General features: G+C 44.5%; 1 protein-coding gene across 2 annotated transcripts in view; it reads left to right on the plus strand.

Annotated features, from left to right (window-relative positions):
- Nucleotides 1–21,424, plus strand: part of MBOAT2 (membrane bound O-acyltransferase domain containing 2) — a 229,023-nt gene that overhangs the window by 197,636 nt on the left and 9,963 nt on the right. For both annotated transcript variants that reach the window (XM_059729762.1, XM_059729765.1), the window contains 4 exons: nt 3,314–3,417; nt 3,797–3,861; nt 9,126–9,258; nt 19,514–19,665. In XM_059729762.1, coding sequence (XP_059585745.1) covers nt 3,314–3,417; nt 3,797–3,861; nt 9,126–9,258; nt 19,514–19,665 — 454 coding nt within the window. The remainder of the gene's footprint in view (nt 1–3,313; nt 3,418–3,796; nt 3,862–9,125; nt 9,259–19,513; nt 19,666–21,424) is intronic.

A 21,424-nucleotide genomic window follows, 5' to 3' on the forward strand; every position in this document is an offset into this window, starting at 1 on the left:
TTTCATTCAGGGAAGTTGATTGGTATGGTTTCAACTTTAGCTCTAAGCTAAAATATTTTGGATCACATGAGAGCAGGGAACTAATTTAATCATGTTGTGGGTGGGGTGGGGGAACCCAAAAGATTTTTGTTCAGCTATCAAGTGTTTATGTTCTACTTTGTACATGGTTAAAGTTAAAATAGATCATTCTCAGAGCTTTGAATGCAAAAGATTAAATCCCTGATAATGGGACTTGTGCTTTTGGAAGGAATTTTTGTACATGTTGAAAGTTCTATGTTGTTCAACACGAGATTTCACCTCCAACCTCCACTACCTTTTTAACACACCAATGCTTAATGCTTTAAATATGGGTCTTGGGGATGATTCCAGAAAGGATAGAGCTAGACTAGGGGCGGGCAAAATACAACCTGTAGGTCAGATATGGCCTGCAAGGCCATTCTATCCGGCCCACGGGGCCCTTGAAAATTTTAGAAAATTAATCTTTATCTGCCCCAGCTGTCTGTCGAAGATGACAGCAGCCAGGGGCAGTAGGACCCAGGGGAAGCCCCAGCAGACTCCTGCAGTAGCAGGGCCCACCTGGCCTCGCCCCCCAGCCAGAAACCCCTAGCTAGCAGGGGCTCTGGCCTTGGGACCATAGGGTTGTTCGCGCCTCCCTGCCCCAAGTGGGAAATTCAGGTAAGAACGGGATGGGGAAAGTGGTGGCGGGGGGAGTGGAAGTGAGCATGCATGCAGGAGGGTGGAGCCCATACTGGCATCCGGGGGCCAGCACTGGTGGGGCCCAGAGCGAGACGGCAGGTATATGGGGTGCAGGCTGGCAGGGGTCTATGGAGCTGGGCTGCACTGCGCCAGTAGGGAGAGAGGGGAGATGGCCTGGCTTCATAGAGTCCCATCCAACTAGGACCCTGCGCTCCTGCCACCCACTCTGGGCCCTGCCGGTGCTGGCCCTGGGGCACCGGTGCAAGTACTGTGCTCCTGCCCGGCTGCTGCGTGCCCACTTGCTCCTAGCCCTACCTGTCCCAGCCCCGCGGCACAGGCGGGGATGACCACAAACAGCCCTTCCCTCTCCCGCTACCGGTGCTCCCTACGGCATCTGCTTGGAGCCCATGCAGGGCTGCCTGTGCCCACTCTCCATTGCCACTGCTGCCACATGGGTGGCAGTTACATGGTGGAGAGGCAGGACAGCCCCACATGGGCTCTGGGCGGCTGCTGCAGGGAGTGCTGGTGGCGAAAGGGAAAGCAACTGCTTTTCCCTCACACTAAGCAGCAGCTTGTTCCCCGCCACTGCCACTGCTCAGCCCAGATGGGGAAATGCGGGGCGTGCAGGGTTGGGATTGCTTGCAGTCATTCCCGCCTGTGTTGTGGGGTTGGGGCAGGTGGGGCTTGGAGCGAGTGGGCGCCTGGTAGCCAGACACGAGCCGTGGCTTTTGCCGCTGGTAATTACATGCGGGTGGCGGGGCAGCCTTAACAGGGAGGCAGCTGGATTTGTGTGCCCTGACCCACTCCTGCCACCATGGCTGAGCCCAGTAAGGTGCTTCCTGTGCCCTGGAGCCCGTGCCAGACGAGGCGGGACCCTCCACCCCTGCCTGTGACTGGGAGCAGGGGGATGTAGGTAGGGAAATGCCCAGGGCGGAGGATGGGGAGGCTGCTCTGCTGCTTGCTCCTAGGAAAGGCAGCAGAGCCCCTTCTTCCTGGGCGGTCCCAACTGGGTCCCCCTGGGCTACTGCCTGCGTAGCCCACTCCTCTGCAGGGTCCCCCGGTGCCCTAACTCCATTCAATCCTCACACTCATTCTCTCCCCCCCCCCCCAAAAGAAATTTTTAAACATGTAAATTAAATTTAAATCTGTAAATTATACAGTTTGAACATCTACAGTATAAAGAGGTTGGGAACCCCTGCCATAGACCCCTGCTAGCCCACACCCCATGCTCCTACCACCCCACTCTGGGCCCCACAGGCCCTGCACTCCTGCATACCTGCTCACTTCTACTCCCCTCCCCACCCCTGCCTCCACTTTCCCCACTTTCCTGCCCACCCACTGGCCGCTCTGCACCCCATAGCTCACACCCACGCACCCACCCCATACCACCTGACACCCATGCACACCTCACACAATATACAAGTAAGGCTGCATTTTATGCTTTTATGCAATCGCTTCTACATATACAGCACAAACGCACACAAATCAAAAATTAAATTAAAGATATTATTATGGATATTTGATTTTTAGTATATTATTTGTATTTTTTCCCCCTAAGATGGCAAACCCTCTTCCCCAAAGGAGTACGTCCAGGGGCAAGATGAGGGACTTCTGGTGGCAAAGGTCAGAGGTTAAGGGGGTCAGATTTCCAGTCCCAAGACCAGGGGGCGGAGCTACCCATGTGGCCCTCAACAGCTTGCCAAAACTCAGTAAGCAGCCCTCCTGAAATAATTGCCTGTCCCTGAACTAAACTGTTGTCAGTGGTGACAGATGACAGAACAAGGAGCAATGGTCTCATGTTGCAGTGAGAGACATTTAAGTTAGATATTAGGAAGAATTTTCTCACTAGGAGAGTAGTAATGCTCTGGAACATGTTACCCAGAGAGGTGGTGGAATCTCTGTCCTTGGTGTTTAAGATCCGGCTGGAGAAAGCTTTGGCTGGTATGATGTAGCTGGGGATGGCCCTGTGTTGAGCAGGGGGTTGGACTAGATGATTTTCTGAGGTCCCTTCCAATCCTAATTTTCTATGATTCTAGTGGTTCAGTTGAAGCATCATACAAAGAGGCAACTTCTTAATTACAAACATTCAGTCTTTAGGGCACTGGTACCTAAAGGGAATGCCTCTCTGTATTGAAATGTTTTCTCAAACCACTACAACAGTGGGTTTGTCAGTGCTTTGTAGCCTTAAATGTAGTTGTGTCCGAAGGAGAACTGGTTGTATCCTGTGTTTTGGGGAGTAGTAGTTAAAAACATACATTGCATCAAGCATCAGGAGTGGGTTGCTCTTTCAGCTCGATTTGAGTTGGCATATTGAAAGGCAAAAGTACCCTTCCTAGGAATAATTGGGCTGAGAGAAGATGACTCCACTGTGAAACAGCTGTTATGTGGTCTCATTTTGTTATTTTTCTCTCTATTAAAAAAAAAAAAAAATCTTTTGAGCAACTTGATTAATGCCTTAATTCTTCTCTCTTTTAAATGCCTAGACTAGTGATTCCAGGTATTATTTAAATGTACAGTCTAAGAGTATATTAAAATGCAGTGGATTGAAATGTCTGTTGTGATAGGTAATATTTATAATGACTTATGCCAGTTATTATTTTTGTTTGTTTTATTGCAGCTGATGCAATTAATAATGCAGCAGGGTTTGGTTTTCGAGGCTATGACAAAAATGGAGCAGCATGTTGGGATTTGATATCAAATCTGAGAATCCAGCAGATCGAGGTTTGTTCATGGTTATTTCTAAATTTGTGCTTATGTAAACACTTTGTGTTGCACTGAGTTGTCTTGAACTTCTCTGTTCTCAGGATAGCAGTGTGTTACAAACCAAAGGTGGTGACAGTTTTTTGGGAAGCGGGTGATAAATCACCTCCCTTTGGCATATGCTCTTTCTGCCAGTTAACTTGTAGAATTTTTGGTGATATGAAGTTTTTAAAGTAGAGTTATAGATGAAGGAATAAGAGATGGTTCATAATGGAGTGGTTGAGCAAATTCTAGAGTCTTTATCCAGTTCATTCTCAAATAATCTTTTGTTGTTCATAATTCTGAAATACTGCATGAATTTATACTTTGCAAAAATAATTAATATGTTTGGGTTTTACAGTTTGCAACAAGTTTCAAGATGTTTCTTGATAACTGGAATATTCAAACAGCTCTTTGGCTTAAAAGGTACTGTATTTCTTACAGGAAATCTTTTCTGCTTTAAAAAAAAATCCTTCAAAATATGAAATTTATTCAATGCTTGGTTAGAAATCCAAAAATAACAATATTGCTGCTAAGTGGGCTGAGTTCTAGCTTGCAGGTGTGTTGGGGAACACTTTGCAGGGCTCAGTGTGAGCATGCTTTGCTACAAATAGTTGTAAATAATTTTGTAAGGAAGACGTTTAGAAGTCCTCTTCACCTGAGGGGAGATGGCAATCTTGGGCTGGCAGCAGACCATGGAAACTGCTCCCTGGTTTGTTCCTTAGGTTAATACTATAGTTTTGTAACAGGTTTTTATTGTAAATGTAACTGACTGTGCCTGAGGAGAAAGGAGTGAGGGTCTGAGAGAAGTGGGAGGAGAAAGGTTCCAGAGAGGGCAGGGAGCTGTCCCAAGGAGGACAAAGTGGAGTGAGAAAGAAGTAGTCCCAGACAGGACAGAGGGGGCTCCTAGTGAGGACAGGGGGAACTGTGATGGAAGATACGGGGTGCTTGATTTGAAGCAAGAGTCTAGTGTGCTATTCAGGATGTTGGCACTATGATTCTCCTCCTGCTTTGAAAAGGAGAACTCATGCTTCCCAGATGCTGACCAGAGAAGAAACTCTGAGGAGAGGTTGCTACAGCTTTCCGGGAAAGCCAGGATCTTGAAATCATGCCAGGGCTGGCTTCAAGGACCCTATAGGAGAGGGAGACCAGACAAGGCTGCTTCTCGGGGAGTCCTGAGGCAGAATTTCCCCTCAAGTGACATGATCTGTGACACTTAAAACAATTATCAGATTCAATTAGAGTGTTGCTCTTCTTGGACAGTGCTTTGTTAAATCATGGAGCTGAGTTAACAATGACCTTACTGCATGGGATAAAAAAACCAACCCATAACTGTATAAGCTGCTGATCTTGAAAACAAAACATTATGCAAACAGGGGGAACTAAAAGTATTCATTTGTGGAGGAATCTTTTTTTATTTTCAAGTTTCCAAGTAGGAGATGTTGTACCCTATGAGACGTATAATCAGCCCAGATCTGCCTCTATGACTGCTGACCTGCACAAGATCTATTAGTTTCTGTATTGCCACAGAAACTTCCCATCTTGCCTCCTGTTGACTGCATTGCAAGCATCATGGGAGTGCTGTTCAGAAGATATACAGAGTGTTCAGTATTTTCTGTACTCACTTTTTGTGGATAATGCAGAGATGACAGAGTATTTAAAGAATTAGTGTCTCTGGATGTTCCTATCCCAGTGTTTGTACGGTGGATAATAGAGCCAAATGGAATGTCCCACATCTACAGGTGGCTGGAAGGTAACCTAGTTCATTCCCTTCCTCTGAGGCAGGATCAAGTGTATCTATCCATCTCTGACGTGTGTTTGTCTAACCCAGAACTATTCAACTTCAGAGTGGCTGGGGCCCCCACCATTCAGTGCCCTCTTCCTGTGTGGGGGCCCCAGGCCCTGTGGCCACACTGTCCCACCCCACCCCACAGAAGCAAAAAGCAGAAGCCTGGGGAGGGATCGGTAGCTTTGAGACCTTGGTTGCTGCTGAAATAGTGGGGAGGTGGTATATGGGCAAGAGCCCATGGACCACAAACTAACCCCTTATTACCTGCTTGAGGCTCACCAGGTTCAATTTGGACAGCTCTAGTCTAACTTTTTTATTTTTAAAATCCTCCCCACGATGGAAATCCTACGTTTTCCAAGCTAACCCATTCCTGTGCTTAACTGTCCTTACAGTGTGTTGATTAGTTTTTCTTAATATATATCTGATCTCTTTAGTTACAAATTAGCAGATTACCTCTTGGACTACCTTGGATGGACATAGAAAACTATGAAACTATCTAGAGAAAGTGACAGTATTAAAATTATATAAAAGATGGTTATAAAGAGAACTATATACCATTCAATTATTCACTTACGCTCCTCTAATTGTATCAGTTAAGTGGTTAACCGATAACACAGCAGCTCCGGGGGCCCTTTGGGGGTGGAGGGGGAGGAAGAGGCGATGACAAGCCCAGCCAGACAACACTGCTGTTTTCCTCTTGGGCTGTGGGTACTTGTGGCCCTGCCCTTCCCCACTTGCTCCTTCCTCCTTACTGCCCTCTGGTTCCTGCTGGAGCACTGTGCAGCTTCCCTTCCCCCCACCCTGCCCTCACTGCCAGATTGGGCAGGCCCCAAGCTAAACAGTAACTGGTAAGCTAACCAGTTATCACTGGGCTTACCAGTTAAATGATTAACTTTTTAACCTTTCACATCCCTAAAGAGAACCATGGCCGATTATTTTCCATGGATACTTGTGGGATGGAGAAAAAAGAATCGACGTATGTTTTGCGATGCTATGGAATCTTCTACACAAATAACTTTTTAAGCGGAAGTTTGACAGACCTGCCAAGAGCGGTCTAGCATGTATGCTTGATCCTGCCTCGGTCTGTGGGGATGGACTAGACTAGGGGTCGTCAACTGGGATATGTGAGAAGGCCCTAGGGGGTACATGCAGGTGGGCAGGGATGGAGTGCCACCACCCACCACCCTGTGCTGCCGCCTCCCAGGAGCAGGGCCGGGCAGGGGGCGCAAGGGCAGCGGTGCCCCTCTGAGGGCTGCATAGGCGCAACCCGGCTGGCCGGACATGGGGTGGGGGGAGCTTGTACGCAGCCACTACCCACCACTCCACACTGCTTTCTGCTGCTGCTCTGCATCCAGCTGCACACCACCCCGACACCCTCCCTCCCCCCCCCCCTGCCCCTGCTCCGCGCCCAACTGCCGGGGGTACATTTACTAAAAAAAAGGTTGAAAACCCCCACACTAGACCAGTTGCCTGTGCTTCCCCTCAGAGGGGCCAGGTATCTGCAAGGAAGGTGAATGTAGGTGGCTTGAGCTCTCTAGGGGGCAGAGGTTTGTGGCCTGTGGCAGGGGGTCAGGTTGTAAATTCTGGACCGTGCAGGCAAAAAGCAGACAACCTTGTGAGGTCTTTTAGCTCTAGTGTTCCATGATTCTATATTTACTATTCTTTTCATAAGAAATGTTGGCATACTGGGAGACTGTTCTTATGTTCCCCTCTTCAGGCTTTTCTTTTTGTAGAGAAAACAAACCCAGTTCTTTACTTTCTTTACTTTATTTTCCTATCCTTTTATTTGTATTGCTCTCTTCTGACTTCCTTCCAGCTTGGCTACATGTTAACATGTGGTGCTCTAAACTGAGCATACTTGCTAAGGCATCATCAGTGTCAATAAAGTAGAATAATTATCTTCTGTTACTGCATTCCATGGAGAAATTTGCTTTTGTTTCTTCTCCAACAGCATCATAATGTTAACTCGTATTAAATTTATGGGTCACTCCTAATCCTCAGATTCTCTTCTGCAATACTGCTCCCCAAACAATCATTCCCCATTTTGGTCCAGCACATTTCATTTGCCCCCCTCCCCTCTCTCAAGTGGGTGCCTTATTTTTTTTTTAACCTCATCTTAATAATTCTGGACCATTTCTTCAGCTTCACAAGAATCATTTTGCATTCTAATCCTGTTCTCTAAAGTGTTTGCAACTTTTGCCAGCTTGGTGCCATCTGCTGATTTTATAAGTGCATTCTTGATTCCATCATCCAAGTTTTTACTGAGATTGTTGAACAAAACCGGACCCAAAGCAGGCCCCTGCGAGAAGTTGATAGGTCTTCCTCATTTAAGATTGAACCGTTTACAATCACTCTTCTGAGGTCTGCTTTTCTGTTAGTTGTGCTCTTACTCACTGTGATTTAAACTAAACCATATTACCTTAGTTTGCTTATAGGAATGTCATGTGAAACGGTGTCAAAACCCGTACTTGTCAAGATCCTTCTTCAGTATCCCAGTTAACTTATCAACAAAGAAAATTATAGATTGGTTGGCAGGACACATCCTGCTGTCTTTTATCTGTTAGGTCCTTACAAATTGATTAATTTGATGTAGTATCTTTCCAGTTATCAAAGTTGGGCTGACTGGTCTGTAATGTACTGGCTGTTTTTCTTTTTACTCTTTGTAAAGATAAATACTATATTTGCTCTTCTGCAATCTTTTGTGATAACTGCTAATGATGCAGTGATTGCACCGCTTTGTTCCTTAAGTACTCCAGGGTAAAGTTAATCAGGCTCTGCTGACTTGAATACTCTTAGTTAAATATTCTTTACTCTGCTTTTTCTTGTTGTTGTTTTAATTGTACTAAACGTGGGCCCAATTAACCTGGCTGAAGCAAAAAGTCATTGAACTTTTCAGCCTCCCATGTGTCATCCTTCATTTCTTCATCTTTCCTGTTAAATAATAAACATGTACTTTTTACTTTTTTCCTTTCTTTCTAATGTAACTTTCTAGAAACTTTTCTGCCAAATCTTGCTAAGCAGAACACTTCATGGCTTAGTTTTTCTGATTTGACCTTATGTTTGCACTTCTGCTGAGCAGAACATCCCTCTTTCCTGTTTTCTTATAAAGGATATAAAATTACTGCTTTACCCACATCATTCTTTTACTGTTTCATAACATTACTCCAAATCAGGATAATTTACAATTTTATCTTTTAATAGTATTTTGTTTAGAGACTGCTAGCTTTCTTGTTAATGAGATTGCCAGCTTTCTTGAACTCTTTTTTTCCCCCCCTCTAGAATTCCTTCCAATGGGACCTTGACTACTAATTTCTTGAGTTTGGATTCTATGTTTTTTAAGTTTATTGCTGCTTTTCTTGTGCTTGGTTTTTTTTCCTTCCTTAGAATCATCAATTCTGTTGTTTAATGATCACTTTCAACCAATTGCCTTCCACCTTCTTCTCATTCAGTTAGAAATGAATCCAAAATTGTTCCTCCCACAGTTTTAACTCTAGTTTCTGACATAGAAAATATCTCTAATTCATTCTCAGAACTTCTTGGATAGTTTGTGAATTATTTTTGTTATTATTATTTTCAGTAGACATCTCTGGATAGTTAAAGCCTCTCTTTATTGTTCACATCCAGTCCATTGGATACTTCTGTATATTGCCACTATAAAAAAGTATGCTTGGTAACAAAGAGGATCTTTACACTGAAACCTTGTATCAAAGCTCTTAGTAAATGTCCAGCATTTTTTGTAAATCATAATATAATAGTAATACTATATAGGTCCAAGATTTAAGAGAATTATGTAATGACATAAGGTTAAATTGCTATTATTTCAAGGGTTTAAATATTTATTGGCACTGTTTTGGTTAGCTTCTTTCTCTAATATCCTTTTTTAATTTTTTTTGGTTGCTAGAGTATGTTATGAGCGAGTGACCTTCAGTCCTACAGTCCAAACTTTCATCCTTTCAGCCATTTGGCATGGTGTGTATCCAGGATATTATTTATCATTTCTAACAGGAGTGCTGGTGACACTAGCAGCACGAGCCGTAAGTACCAACCACGCTTTTTAACTAGTATGTAGTTCTTTTAGAGCCAAGTGACTGCTGTAGTGCACAAAAGTGTGCTTCACAGGATAGAGAGAGTGGAAGACTCTTCACCTAAGGAGTTATCTATTTTTTTTAGATGTGACAGAATAGTTAGGAACAGGTGGGGAATAAAAATAGACCTAGGACTCAATGTGTGTTTTAGACCACATCTTTCATGTGAAGTTCAGGTTGTCCTAACACTTTCTGATAAAATATTTGTTTTGACACATAGCTCAGGTGTAAAGTTTATCTTGAAAAGTTCACATGTTATGGATGGGCATAGAGCTGTCCCGAGGATTTTGGTAGTCTAAGCTATCAATTTCTAGAGAATTTTAAAGCAAACTTCAATCTGGTACTGTCCTAAAAATGTTAACTAAAGCAGTGTTCTTTTTTCTCAGCCAGAAAATAGCTTCAGTGAGCTTTCTTCTCAAATGACTGCCAAGCAGCAGCAGAATAACTACAAGATTTTGACCGATTTCATTGATACTATTCAGAGTCTGTAAACCCAGATAAACAAAGCTGTCAAAATACTGTCATTCTTTCAACACTGCTTTGGAAAACTTTCATTAGAAACAGATGCTGGTATTAGAGTTATTCAAAGAAAGAAAATGACCCCAAAATAGAGGTGATACTAGGGGAGAGTTTCCCATCAGAACAGCAAGGAAGCTATAAGTGGAGAGAATGCGAAAGCCATGCGTACCTTTTGACAGGCAGTCTGAGAGGGAGCTTCAAGATTGATCAGACTCTTGTTAATAATGAAATACATTGTATTTTGATTCCATGCATCTCAAGCCACTGTATAAAGATTGGCAAGATCCCTGTTGTAAAGTAATAATCTTTCCTTACAACATCTCTGAGTCTCTGGAGATGAATATACAAAAAATTCTTTGTAGCCCCTAGGAAGGTTGAGCTCACATCTCAGCTACAGGTTGATGCAAATGGTACAGTCCTAAACAAAGTCCAGAGCAGGGGTAGCAACCCCCAGCACATGTGCCAGAGCATGGTATATGAAGGCATTTTGCTTGGCCTGTGTGCCTCTGGGCAAATGGTAAGGGATCAACAAGGGACCCAATCCTTGTTGTGGCAGCACAGCCCAAGCCCCTTCCCTACTGTCCACCTCGAGGTACAAGTGCACCTGCCACTGGCAACAAGCTGGGCTGGGACTCTATGGACCCCGGTGCAGCTGCACGCATCCTCCCTGCCACCTGCTGCAAGCATCCCAGGCTCTGTGGTGAGCATGTGCACCTTGGGATGGATGGCAGAGAAGGGGCCAGGGCTTCACTGCCACAACAAGGATCAGGCCCTTTGTGACTCCCTTACTGTCTGCCTGGGCACACCAACACCTTACAAGTTGAGGTTGTGATGTTTTTCACACTCTACCAGAAAATGTTGCTGACCCCTGATCCAGACTGTTCCCTAACTAAGAATTGGTGAACTCTGTCCTCTTCTCAGCAATAGAGGGGGCTTGCCTATATTACAAATCTTCTGGCTGCCAGCGTCTACCCGTGCCAGGTGCCACATGGCTTCTTGGGAGCTCCACACAGCTTCATTAGCACAGCTGTGCCAGCAGGATGCACAATAATTGTTATTCAACAGCTGTCAGAAAGTATGAATGCATCTACATGGGCTTTCTGGCAGCTTCCCAGAGGAGGCAGAAGCCTTTTGCTTGCACAGCTGGTGTTGCTCTGCTGATAGAAAAAGGGACTGCTGTCATGGAGGAGCTGTGAGTGTGGTTGCACTCTTTTGCCAGCAGAGCTGCGTAGTGGTGACCTAGTCAGGGTTCCAGTAAGCTGGGTTTCTTATTAGAATGTTGTCTGGAGGCTTTGCTACTGGTATGCTTCTTACCTATATTTCATATTTACCTCTACTAGCATGTATAGTTCTTTATTTATTGGGATTGAGTTATATACAGAACTTGATTATTATTATTAATTGACTATCTAGAACAGGCTAAGGTCTATTTTTTCATGGTGTTCATTTGCATTTACCCGTCCTTTTTAGGTTTGCAAAGATAAGGTTCTCCGAGCTCCACCTTTCCCCTCCTGCCATACCTCAGCCTGCATTTGGAACATAATATAAGAATTGTTTTGCTGGGTCAGACCAAAGGTACATCTAGTTTCTGACAGTGGCAAGTAAGAAGTTAGATCAGGGCTGTCCAACTTAAGCAGCTAGGGGCCACATGCCCTGTGGCCACAAGGATCCCCCTCCCCCATTGTGTGGCAGCCCCCCCACAGCACTCCAGTCACCCTGCACGGATGCTCTACTCTCCCCACCTTGCAGCACATCCCCTTTCCACTGCTGCACCACATGGCCCTGGCCTCACCCTGCGTGCCCTGTGCCCTGGAGTGGGCACAGAACATAGAAGCCAAAGGAGGGAGGTGGAAGCCCAGAGACTCTGGCTGCTGTTGCAGCTGGAGTGATAGGGGGAGCTGCGGCCAGGTGGGAACCTGGGGGCTGCAACTTAATGTGGCCTATGGACCACCAGTTGGACAGCCCTGCTTTAGATGAAGAGTGTTAGAAACCAGGTATATGTTGCATGATCCATTCCCTATCATACTCACCCAGTCACCAGCAGTAGGTTACATCCCTAATTCTGCTGATTTCATTTATTAACCATTTAATGTTTCATAAATAGATCCTTATTAATGTCACTCACTGATTTAAAATTTGATCCTTCCGTGCTTAAAGAATTTAGTTTTCCACATAAATCTCTGGAACTCAAGACAGTTTGGTGGATGTGAATTTAGGAAAAAGCAGGTTGAAATATTACTTTGAACAGAGCTGCCATTTTATGAGACTAAAAACTTGACTTGTTTAACTCAGAAACAGAAGCTGAGAGGGGATGCGACTGCTTGTCTCGCACATAGATTAGCGGAGATAAGCACCAAGGAGCTAGAAAAGTTATTTAAGCTAAAGGACGGTGTTTGCACAAGAGTAGGCAGGAATAAATTTGTCATGAATCGTAATGATTTGGAATTGAGGGGTGCCGATACATGTGCAGTGAGGCTGCTCCAATGCCCTGTAACTACAGTGCATCAGAGCAGCCTCAATTATCTTGCTCCAGCAGACTCCAGCATCACGTGTACAAGTGTCCCTGTACTGAAAAATGGTGGTGGGGGTTCTTTAACTAAAGCACACCCGCCACCATTTGTCAGTGTGGGGATGTTGATGCATGTAACACTCTGGGCACTTTTAATTAGAGTGGTGCTTGGAGCCACTCTTAATTAAATTGCCCTCCCCCGGAGCATGTCTATAAATGTCCAAGGTTTCTAAACACCAGAGAAGTGTTCTGGAACAGTTTTCCAATAGGAATAGTAAGGGCAAGCATCCAACCAGAGTTAAATTGGAGCTTGAAAATTTTATGAAAAAGATTTTATAACATGGGTGCCCACCACAGGAAAATGAGCTTGCTGCTGTGAGGGGTCTCATCCAGTCCTGTGTTTCTAGGGCTTGGCAGCTATGACAGTAATACTGCATAATAGTTGCATAGCAGTTTTACAACCTTCTTAATCCTTTGAAGTAGGGAAGTGTTAATATCATTTTGGTAGTGACTAAGATGGAAAGCTATGTGACTTCTCAAAGTCATGGAGAAGGTGGTATACAAATCCTAGCCAATTGCCCATCAAGAATGATGGGGAAGAGGGCTGGGATGGAGTGCCGCCACCTAACACCCCATGCTGCCGCCATTCTGCCTTTTGCAGGGAGAAGGGTGGGGGAATCGAGGCCAGCGCTGCTGGCCTTGGCTCCCCCACTCAGTCCGGTCCTTGGTACAGCTCCGGAATCATGGCAGCTCTCCCCCATGCTTGGAGCACACTGATTGGCTGTTTCAGTCAGCCAGTCAGAGTGCGAAGAAAACATTACAGACAGACAGACCGACCGACAGACTTAGGCTTTTATAATATTAGAATGTAAATCGGGCAGAGAAAGAGTGTATAAAAAATAAATCCAAGAGTAGAATTTTGGCATTTCCCTAAAACAGGCTGCATGACACTGAATTGGTCTGCATCCTAGCTGTAAATAGGCAGCTGAAATGGAGAATTCAGCTGGTATGCTCCCCAACAGCAGTTTTGCAAATACACTTGACCCACAATTTTTGAAAATCTCTATAGATTTTATAGATTCTTTAAATTTGAGTGGGAACCATATTGGTTGACAGTGTTCCTTGTAATTATGTTTAAATTGTATTACCACTAAATATGCCAATGGTAGCATTTTGGGTAGGGCAAAATTTCTGAATGGTTTTCAGAGGCAGCCCTAGAACTGAATATAGTGATCCTATTTAAGCTCTTGAAGGCCTAGAAAATTCTGACAAGGTCCACACCACTAAAAGCCAGAACCTGATATACCCAAACTGGGAAGGAAAACTCTGACTGCTGCTACTCTCTGGATCAGGAAAGAATACAAAAGGACTCACGTATTAAAGTGTAAACCCTGAATCAAGCACAAAATTCCTGTCTCAGTTTCAAATATTATTTCTTAATATCTCAACTTCTACTCTCACCTTCACCCCAATTATGCAGTTCTTGATCACATGAATACTAACGCAGGACACAGCCCATTGCTCCCAGCAGTTGTTACTGACTCAGGAGCACATCTGCTTCTTCATCTGTAGCCTTTTGTAAAGGTATGAGAACTTGCAAATGCACTTGACTTTATCCTTTGAGGCAGACATAGTCTGTTGATGAGATCAGCACAAACTACTAACTATACACAGATTAAAAGTTTGGTTGAAAGGGATTAGGTCAGTAAGGCTATTGCTGATACCAGAGCTGCTTTCAAACTCCCTAAACAATCTTTCCTGAAATTGAAGATCAAAAAGAAGCTGATAACTGCCAAAACTGTCTGTCAAGACTCAAGTTTATTGAACAAAGGACAAACTGTTCATTAGAGGGAACCAGGCATCTTGCTTTCCACTGTAAATAGAATAATCCTATATACCAATAATCTTAATGTCTGCGCTCCACTTGATCTTAATAACCAATTGGGATGTATTTGTATGTCACTTCCTATAAGTCATAAGTCTCCAAGTTTGTCAATAATAGACGTATAACTAGCAATTTTGGTGCCTTGGACAGAGATGCTGACAGGCAGCTTCCCCCTACTGCCACCTGCCTAACTTCCATTAGTTTTAAAAAATCACTTGTACCTTAATACACATCTGCCCACAGTTTGTATTTAATTACCTTTTATCTATTCCTCCCATCATTTCCCTAACAGAGTCATCTGAAGGCACATCCCTCTCCACCCTCCCACCCCCACTATAGCTGTTTTATCAGAGTGTTTCTTGTTTTCATGAATCTTTAAATATACCCCCTCCAGGTCAGCAGCATTGCTGCAGGCAGAGGCAGAGGGTGCAGTCTGGCAGGGAGGTGGAGTGGCATGGTGCACCAGGCAGGCAGGTGGCAGGCACAGCTGCTGCTGTGGAGGAGCAAGGCAAGCAGCTTGGAGCAGGTACCACTACACCTGCATGTGCCCAATCTGGCAGCTCCTGAGCAGTGGCTGAAGGAGGGGCAGGCCGGGCACTGCTCCTCATGCCTGGGGCAGGGCAGTGGTGGAGCACTGCTGTAAGTGTGGGCTGCTTGTGTGTGTATGTGTGTTTGGTGTCTCCCTGACCATGGCACCCTGGGCAGTTGCCCACATCACCCACCCCTAAGGCTAGCTCTGAATTGCCAGCTGTAACATGGAGTGAGTTCTAAATCAGGCTATCTAACTCTTCATCTGGCTACACATGAACACTTGGGGCAGCAATTTTTACAGGTTGAGGATACTTTTATATCACTTCCTCTGCTGCAGAACCCTGACCCCTGGCTCCATGGCATTGTCAGCTCACATGGTCCAGGCAACCTAGGCCTAAAATGGCAGTGCACCACCTCCTGGCCCACTCTGCCATTACCGCCACTCTCTTTGTGGAACCCTTGATGACATATCATGGAACTCCAGGGTTCCACCGAACACAGTTGGAAAACCACTGAGCTTGGGCATGGAAGATGGGAATCAAAAGTTGAAATGTAGAGACCAGTGCACTTAGGTGCTTATGTTCAAAAACTAACAAATTTATACCATTGTTTTACATTGGTCATATTATCTGGTGCCCTTCTCACTCTGCCCTACTTATGCTCCTGGGCAATAACATCACTGCCAGAATTCTACCATTGGTGAAAATGGGCGTGTTTACATAAGATACTTTACTGTGCAGTAAAGCATCGCCATCTACACGTGCACACATTTACTGTGCAGTAAATTAGTCTACTGCACAGTTAGCTACTACTACCTGTAAATACAGGTAGTAAACTAACTGTGTAGTAGATACTACTCAGTAGTGCATGTGTAGATGCTGGCCAGGAGCAAATTTGCTCCTGGTCAGTCCCAGCTCTAGGGGGCCAGAGGGGAGGGGAACTCCCCCAGTCCTGGTGGTACTCAGGTCCCAGCTCCCCAGGATGTATTGACAGGAGCTGGGAGCTGAGCAATGCCAGGATGGAGTAGCTCTCAGCTCCCTCACTGTCCCAGCACTGCTCACCTCTCAACTCCCCACAGGCGCTGGAAGCTGAACAGTACCAGGACTCAAACTCTCTGCTTCCCCACCCAGCCCAGGGCTGGCAGGGAAGTGTTCTGCTTCTGGGCCAGCTCCCAGCCAGCTCTAGGCTGCACAAGGATTTCCCTGCCCAGCCCAGAGCTGGCTGGGAGCTGCCCCAGAAGCAGGATAGTTCCCAGCCAGCTCTGGGCCTGAATTCTCCTGCAGCCTGGAGCTGGCTGGGACCTGCCCCAGGAAGGACAGTTCCCAGATTGCTTGGGGAAATATCTGTGCTCTCCAGGAAGGTTTACTTCACAGTACTTTACTGCGCAGTTGGCCTTTATAGCATTAATGGCATGTGTAGACATGCTTAGTAATGGCTTGTTTCATCAAGTACAATCTAGCCATCTTCCAGACAATCCAGTCCAAACCTGGTAGATCTCATCTTCACTAGATAAGTGAGCAAAAATCTTTATCTAACTAGAGAGAGGCAGCATCTGATTAAGTGAATTTAGGTTCACAAAGCTTCTGCTAAATTAATCTATAAAATGCAAATCTGCCCTCCTTTTTTGATGGTTTGGGTAGCAATGATCCTGGGAGGGATTTGGAGTAGATGACCTCTGGAGGTCCCTTCCAGTCCTACTCCTTAATTATTCTTTGATTAATCAACCAGATTGTTTGAGTGGTGAACAGCCAGGCTACTTTTGTTGACTGGAATTTTGTGGACATTATAAGGAAGGAGAGAGAAATCCTGCCATTCCTCATACTTGTGGTAATCCAACAAAATTTGTAACTCTAGAAAAGTAGTCTTCCAAAGAAAATGGACTATTTGAAGCTCTAGATGCACTGTACAGGGCAGATTTGCCTTGGTGGGTTATAAATTAAGTGATTTACATGCATGCTTTATATCTAACTTATAATACTATATCTTTAACTAAAATGTGTACAACTACCCTGGCTGCATTTATTCGTATTTCAGTGGTGCCTACAAGCTCCAGAGATTAAGACTTCACTGTGTTCTTGCTAAATAGAGTACATATAATGACAAGCCACACAAAGTTGCTTTCCCCCTAATGAAACAGTATGCATTTCTTACAAGAAAATGAGGCCTGGAGTGGGGACAAAGTTACAGCAAGCTGATTGTTTGATATGTCACAAGTTCAGAACACTAAACTATCTAGTTATTGACATATTAGAACATAGGAACATAAAACATAAGAAGTGTCATCCTAGGTCAGATCAATGGTCCATCTAGCCCAGTAGTCTATCTTGAACAGTGGCATGAGTGGATCCTTTAGAGGGAGAGCATTGAACTGGATATATCTAGAGTTCATTCTCCTCCCCGGCATTCACTATTATTGGTTTAGAGATGTCAGAGATATCATCAAGCTTTCTTTTTAATAGCTGTTAATAGATCTGTCATCCATGAGTTTGTGTAGTCCCTTTTTGAACCCGGCTATACGATCTGCCTCTATATCCTCTTGTGGTAATGACGTCCACAAATTAACTACTTGCTGCGTAAAAAAGTACTTTCTCGTATTAGTTTTAAACCCATCTTCTGTTACTGTCAGTGGGTGCCCTTTAGTTCTAATTTTCTGTGTCTTGGTGAATAACAGTTCCCTGTTCAGTTGGTCCACGCCTTCATGATTTTATTAGACCTCTATCATATCCCACCTCAACCACCTTTCCAAACTTGAGTCTTAGCCTTGTTAGTTTCTTTTGGTATGGCATCTGTTCCATTCCCGTGATCATTTTTGGTTGCCGTTCTCTTTACTTTTTCTAATTCTACTACATCCTTTTTGAGATGTGGATACCAGAATTGCACACAATAGCGAAGGTGTGGGCTTGTCATGGATTTGTGTATTAGTACAATGATGTTTTCTGTTGTTTTCAATTCCCTTCTTAATGAGACCCAACATTTTATTGGCTTTTTTTTGGCTGCTGCTGCATATTGAGCTGATGTTTTTAGAGAACTATGTACAGTGACTCCATGGCAAGGTCCGAGTTGTAATAGCTAGTTTAGAACCCAGCATTGCATGCATGTAGTTGAGGTGTACATTACCTTGTATTTATTGACATTGAAGCTCATCTGCCATTATCACTTAGCTTGGTGAGATATTTCTACAGCTTCTTTGCTAGAATTGAGGGTTGAAGGAGCCGTTTAAAGAATGGTGGTATAGAGGCCTGCTAGAGTCTTAAAAGGACCGTATATTGTGCAAAAAAGAGCTATATCAACAGAAACACAAAGGCACTTGAAGGGAAATTGGACTAATGAGCAAGGGAGCCTGAGATTACTGGCACAGCCAAGATACTAGCTAATAACTTTACACTATTCAGGTAGCAAGGCTAAAACTCAGGGATGTTATAGGTTAAAAATAGTGTGTGTTTGCTGAGGGAGAAGAGGGAAACTGCAGAAATAAATGTAGTAATTTCAGAAAATTATATGGAAAATTAAAGTGGATCACAAGCTGAACATGCATCAACAATGTAATATTGCAGAAAAAAACTAATACCGTTCTGGGATGTATTTAATAAGGAGTATTTTGTGTAAGTCGCAGGAATTGATTCTTCCTTTCTTCCTAATACTGAGGCCTTAGCTGGGAAGCAGCAAAAACAGAGAGAGACCCCAAAAGATAGCAGCAAAATGGTTAGAGGTTTTGAAAACATGACATAAAGAAGGGTTGAAGTAATTAGGAATATTTCTTGTGGACGAGAAGACTGGGGGGAAAATTGATAAAAATGTTTCTGCATTGAAAACTTATGACAAGGATCATGCTCAGTTGTTTTAGGGGAGGATAGGTCAAGAGGTAATGGGCTTAGATTGACACAAGGGAGATTTAAATGAGGAAATTTCAGCACTTGACCAGATTACCTCCACAGACTGTAGGATCTCTGTTGTTGGAAGGTTTTAAGTGCTGGTTAGACCAGTGATTCTCAGTCAGGGTGCCATGTGAGAGGAGGAGATAAGCAGGTGCCAGGAGATGAGCACAGGCTCGGGGTTGTCCCTGCTTGGCTGCTGCCCCACCCCCCTGCAAGGAGGTAAGCACTGTAATAAATGCATTAGTGTTTTAAATGGGATGTTGCTCAATTCACAAAAGTTATGGAGGGACACCTCCAGTCAAATGAGGGGTGCCTCAAGTCTAAAAAGTTTGAGACCCACTAGGTTAGACAAAGATTTATCTGGGATATTGTTGAAAAGGATACACCATCCTTGAGCAGGAGTTGGATTAGATGACCATTAGGGGTGTCTTTTAGCACTGTTCTTCTATTCTGTTTTCATATTATTCATAAATATATGTGTATAGGAAGTTAGTTGACATTTATTGTAAAACAAGACTGTTGGGAAGAATAAACATGATATTATGCTGAAGGCTAGTGTATAGAAGCCTACTGTGCCTACAGCCAGTGAATCCTTGATTAGGTTCAGAGGGACTGTAAAACAACAGCACATTTAAAGCATCCTTTGACCTATGGATCCTTGATCTGTGGAGTGCCGTTGAATCTGCCTTGTAGTGAGTCTTTCATTTTAAAGTATGTGAAACAGTCCCCATCATCTGTCCTTGTCAGCAAAATGAGAACAGGAGAGGTTGGAGATAAACTGAGCTGTTAACTGCCTGAAAACTTTTTTGGTAGTAGAACAAAAACTTTCTCTCAGTAAAACTGTTTAGTTTCTAATGCGTCTTTTACCCACTTTTTTTTTTAAAGATGAGAAACAACATTAGACACTTCTTTGTTGACTTCTCCCTTATTAAGCTGTTCTACGATATCATAACATGGATGACAACTCAATTAGCAATAAGTTACACAGTTGTGCCATTTGTGCTGCTTTCTGTAAAACCATCTTTCACATTTTATAGGTAAGTACATTTTAATTTAGTTTTTTTTAAATCCCTTTAATTGGAAACTAGTTGTCTTGCCACAGAGAATAATCCATCTCCTTTGAATGGTGAATAAAAGTGTAACATTTGGGTCATTGCCTTGCCTCCTGAGCAGTTTGTCATTCACAGTTTGGAAAAGCAAAACAGAACAAGTGATAGCTCCATTGCACCGCATGAATGCCACAGGAGCAGGTGTTTATTAGCAGTTATAAAGTAACTGTCACAAATTATCAGTCAAGAGAAGATAGATAAATATGTTCTCCTTTAAAAGAGAGCATAGCTAAAATGGCCTGATTGATCTTAAAATGTATTCAGATTCTCATTACTGGGAAACAAGGTGCACACAGGCATGTGCAAACCCTCTTAAGAATAGACAAGGTTCATATTAGTGCTGTCCCAAGCTTCAGTTCCTGATTCAATTCGGTGGAGATCTGGCCCGATTCAAATCTGTGGACCCTTGAAGCTCTCCTAATTGAATCGGAACCCTCTGAATTGATTCAGAGAAATTGGGGAAGATTTGGATATATTTGTCACCCCATCCCCACCCCCATGGGCAGGGCATGCTTGGCTGGGTGACTAGGATGAGGCCATGGGCAGGTAGGGAGCAGTGTCCAGGTGTGAGACAGAGGTCAGGGCTGGGGAGACCCTGGGATCTTGTGGTGCTGTCAGTGTGGGGCCAGGACAGAGCCATGATCCATTGCATACATGTCCCTGTGACAGGTGCCAGTTTCACGGGCAGGGACATACAGGGAACTGATCACAGCTCACCCCCAGCCTTGTGTTGTCATGGCACCAAGATCCTGGACCTGGTCCCAGTCCTAGACCTGGATGTAGCTCCCAGCTGTGTTCCCTGGCCACACGGCTCCCAGCCAGTATCCATGGAGACCCTGATATTGCAGGGCAGTGACAGTGTAGGGCTGGGGTTGGGACATGTGTGGAGCAGATTGCAGATCTGCACTGGCCCTGGCCCTGCACTGTCACCATCCCACAATCCCAGGGTCTCCATGGAGACCAGCTGTGGGCTGCATGGCCAGGGTCCCATAGCAGGGGCTTGCAGGCATGGATTATGGCTCCTGCCCCAAGTCGCAGCCGTGCGCTTCCACGACCCCACCCCATGATCCTGACCTTGCCTGCCTGTCCCGCTCCTGAACACCGCTCCACATTGGCTTGTGGCCCCATCCCGCATAAGGAGTTTTGGTGAGCTGTTACATGGGGGGGGAAGGATTGGTGCTGACCCATCCCACAATAGCTCAGCAAAACTCCCTATGTGGCCTGCAGGCCCAAATTATTGCCCACCCCTGTCTTATTGGTTACTCCTAAAGGTCTGGCCTGGGCCTGAAACCTTACCCCTCATGTCTCATGGCTTCCACTTTGTGCTTGTATGTTCCTCTGTGATCTTTCTTTCTGATGTAGCCATTCTGACTGTGGCACCTTCAGCCCATACCTAATATCCATGATAGGTCATACTGCTCATGTCTTGCTCCTGCACCTCAGCTTCCTTGATTCCTCCAAATCAATCATTGTTGATGCTGGCTAGTAAAAGAAGGTATGGGAAATATGAACTACTCTCTATACTCTGAGTATGGGCATAAGGAGAATTAAAGCTAGGGTATACTATATAGGCATTGCTAAGGCAAATAGCCTCAGAGCTTGAGTGTTTGTAATGCATATGCACACACAATGAGGATGTGCACATGGACAACATCTCTCTAAGAACTCTAGTTGCTTCTGCATCTAA

The sequence above is a fragment of the Alligator mississippiensis genome, chromosome 1 (genome assembly GCF_030867095.1).
Source record: "Alligator mississippiensis isolate rAllMis1 chromosome 1, rAllMis1, whole genome shotgun sequence".
Classification (NCBI taxonomy): Eukaryota; Metazoa; Chordata; order Crocodylia; family Alligatoridae; genus Alligator; species Alligator mississippiensis.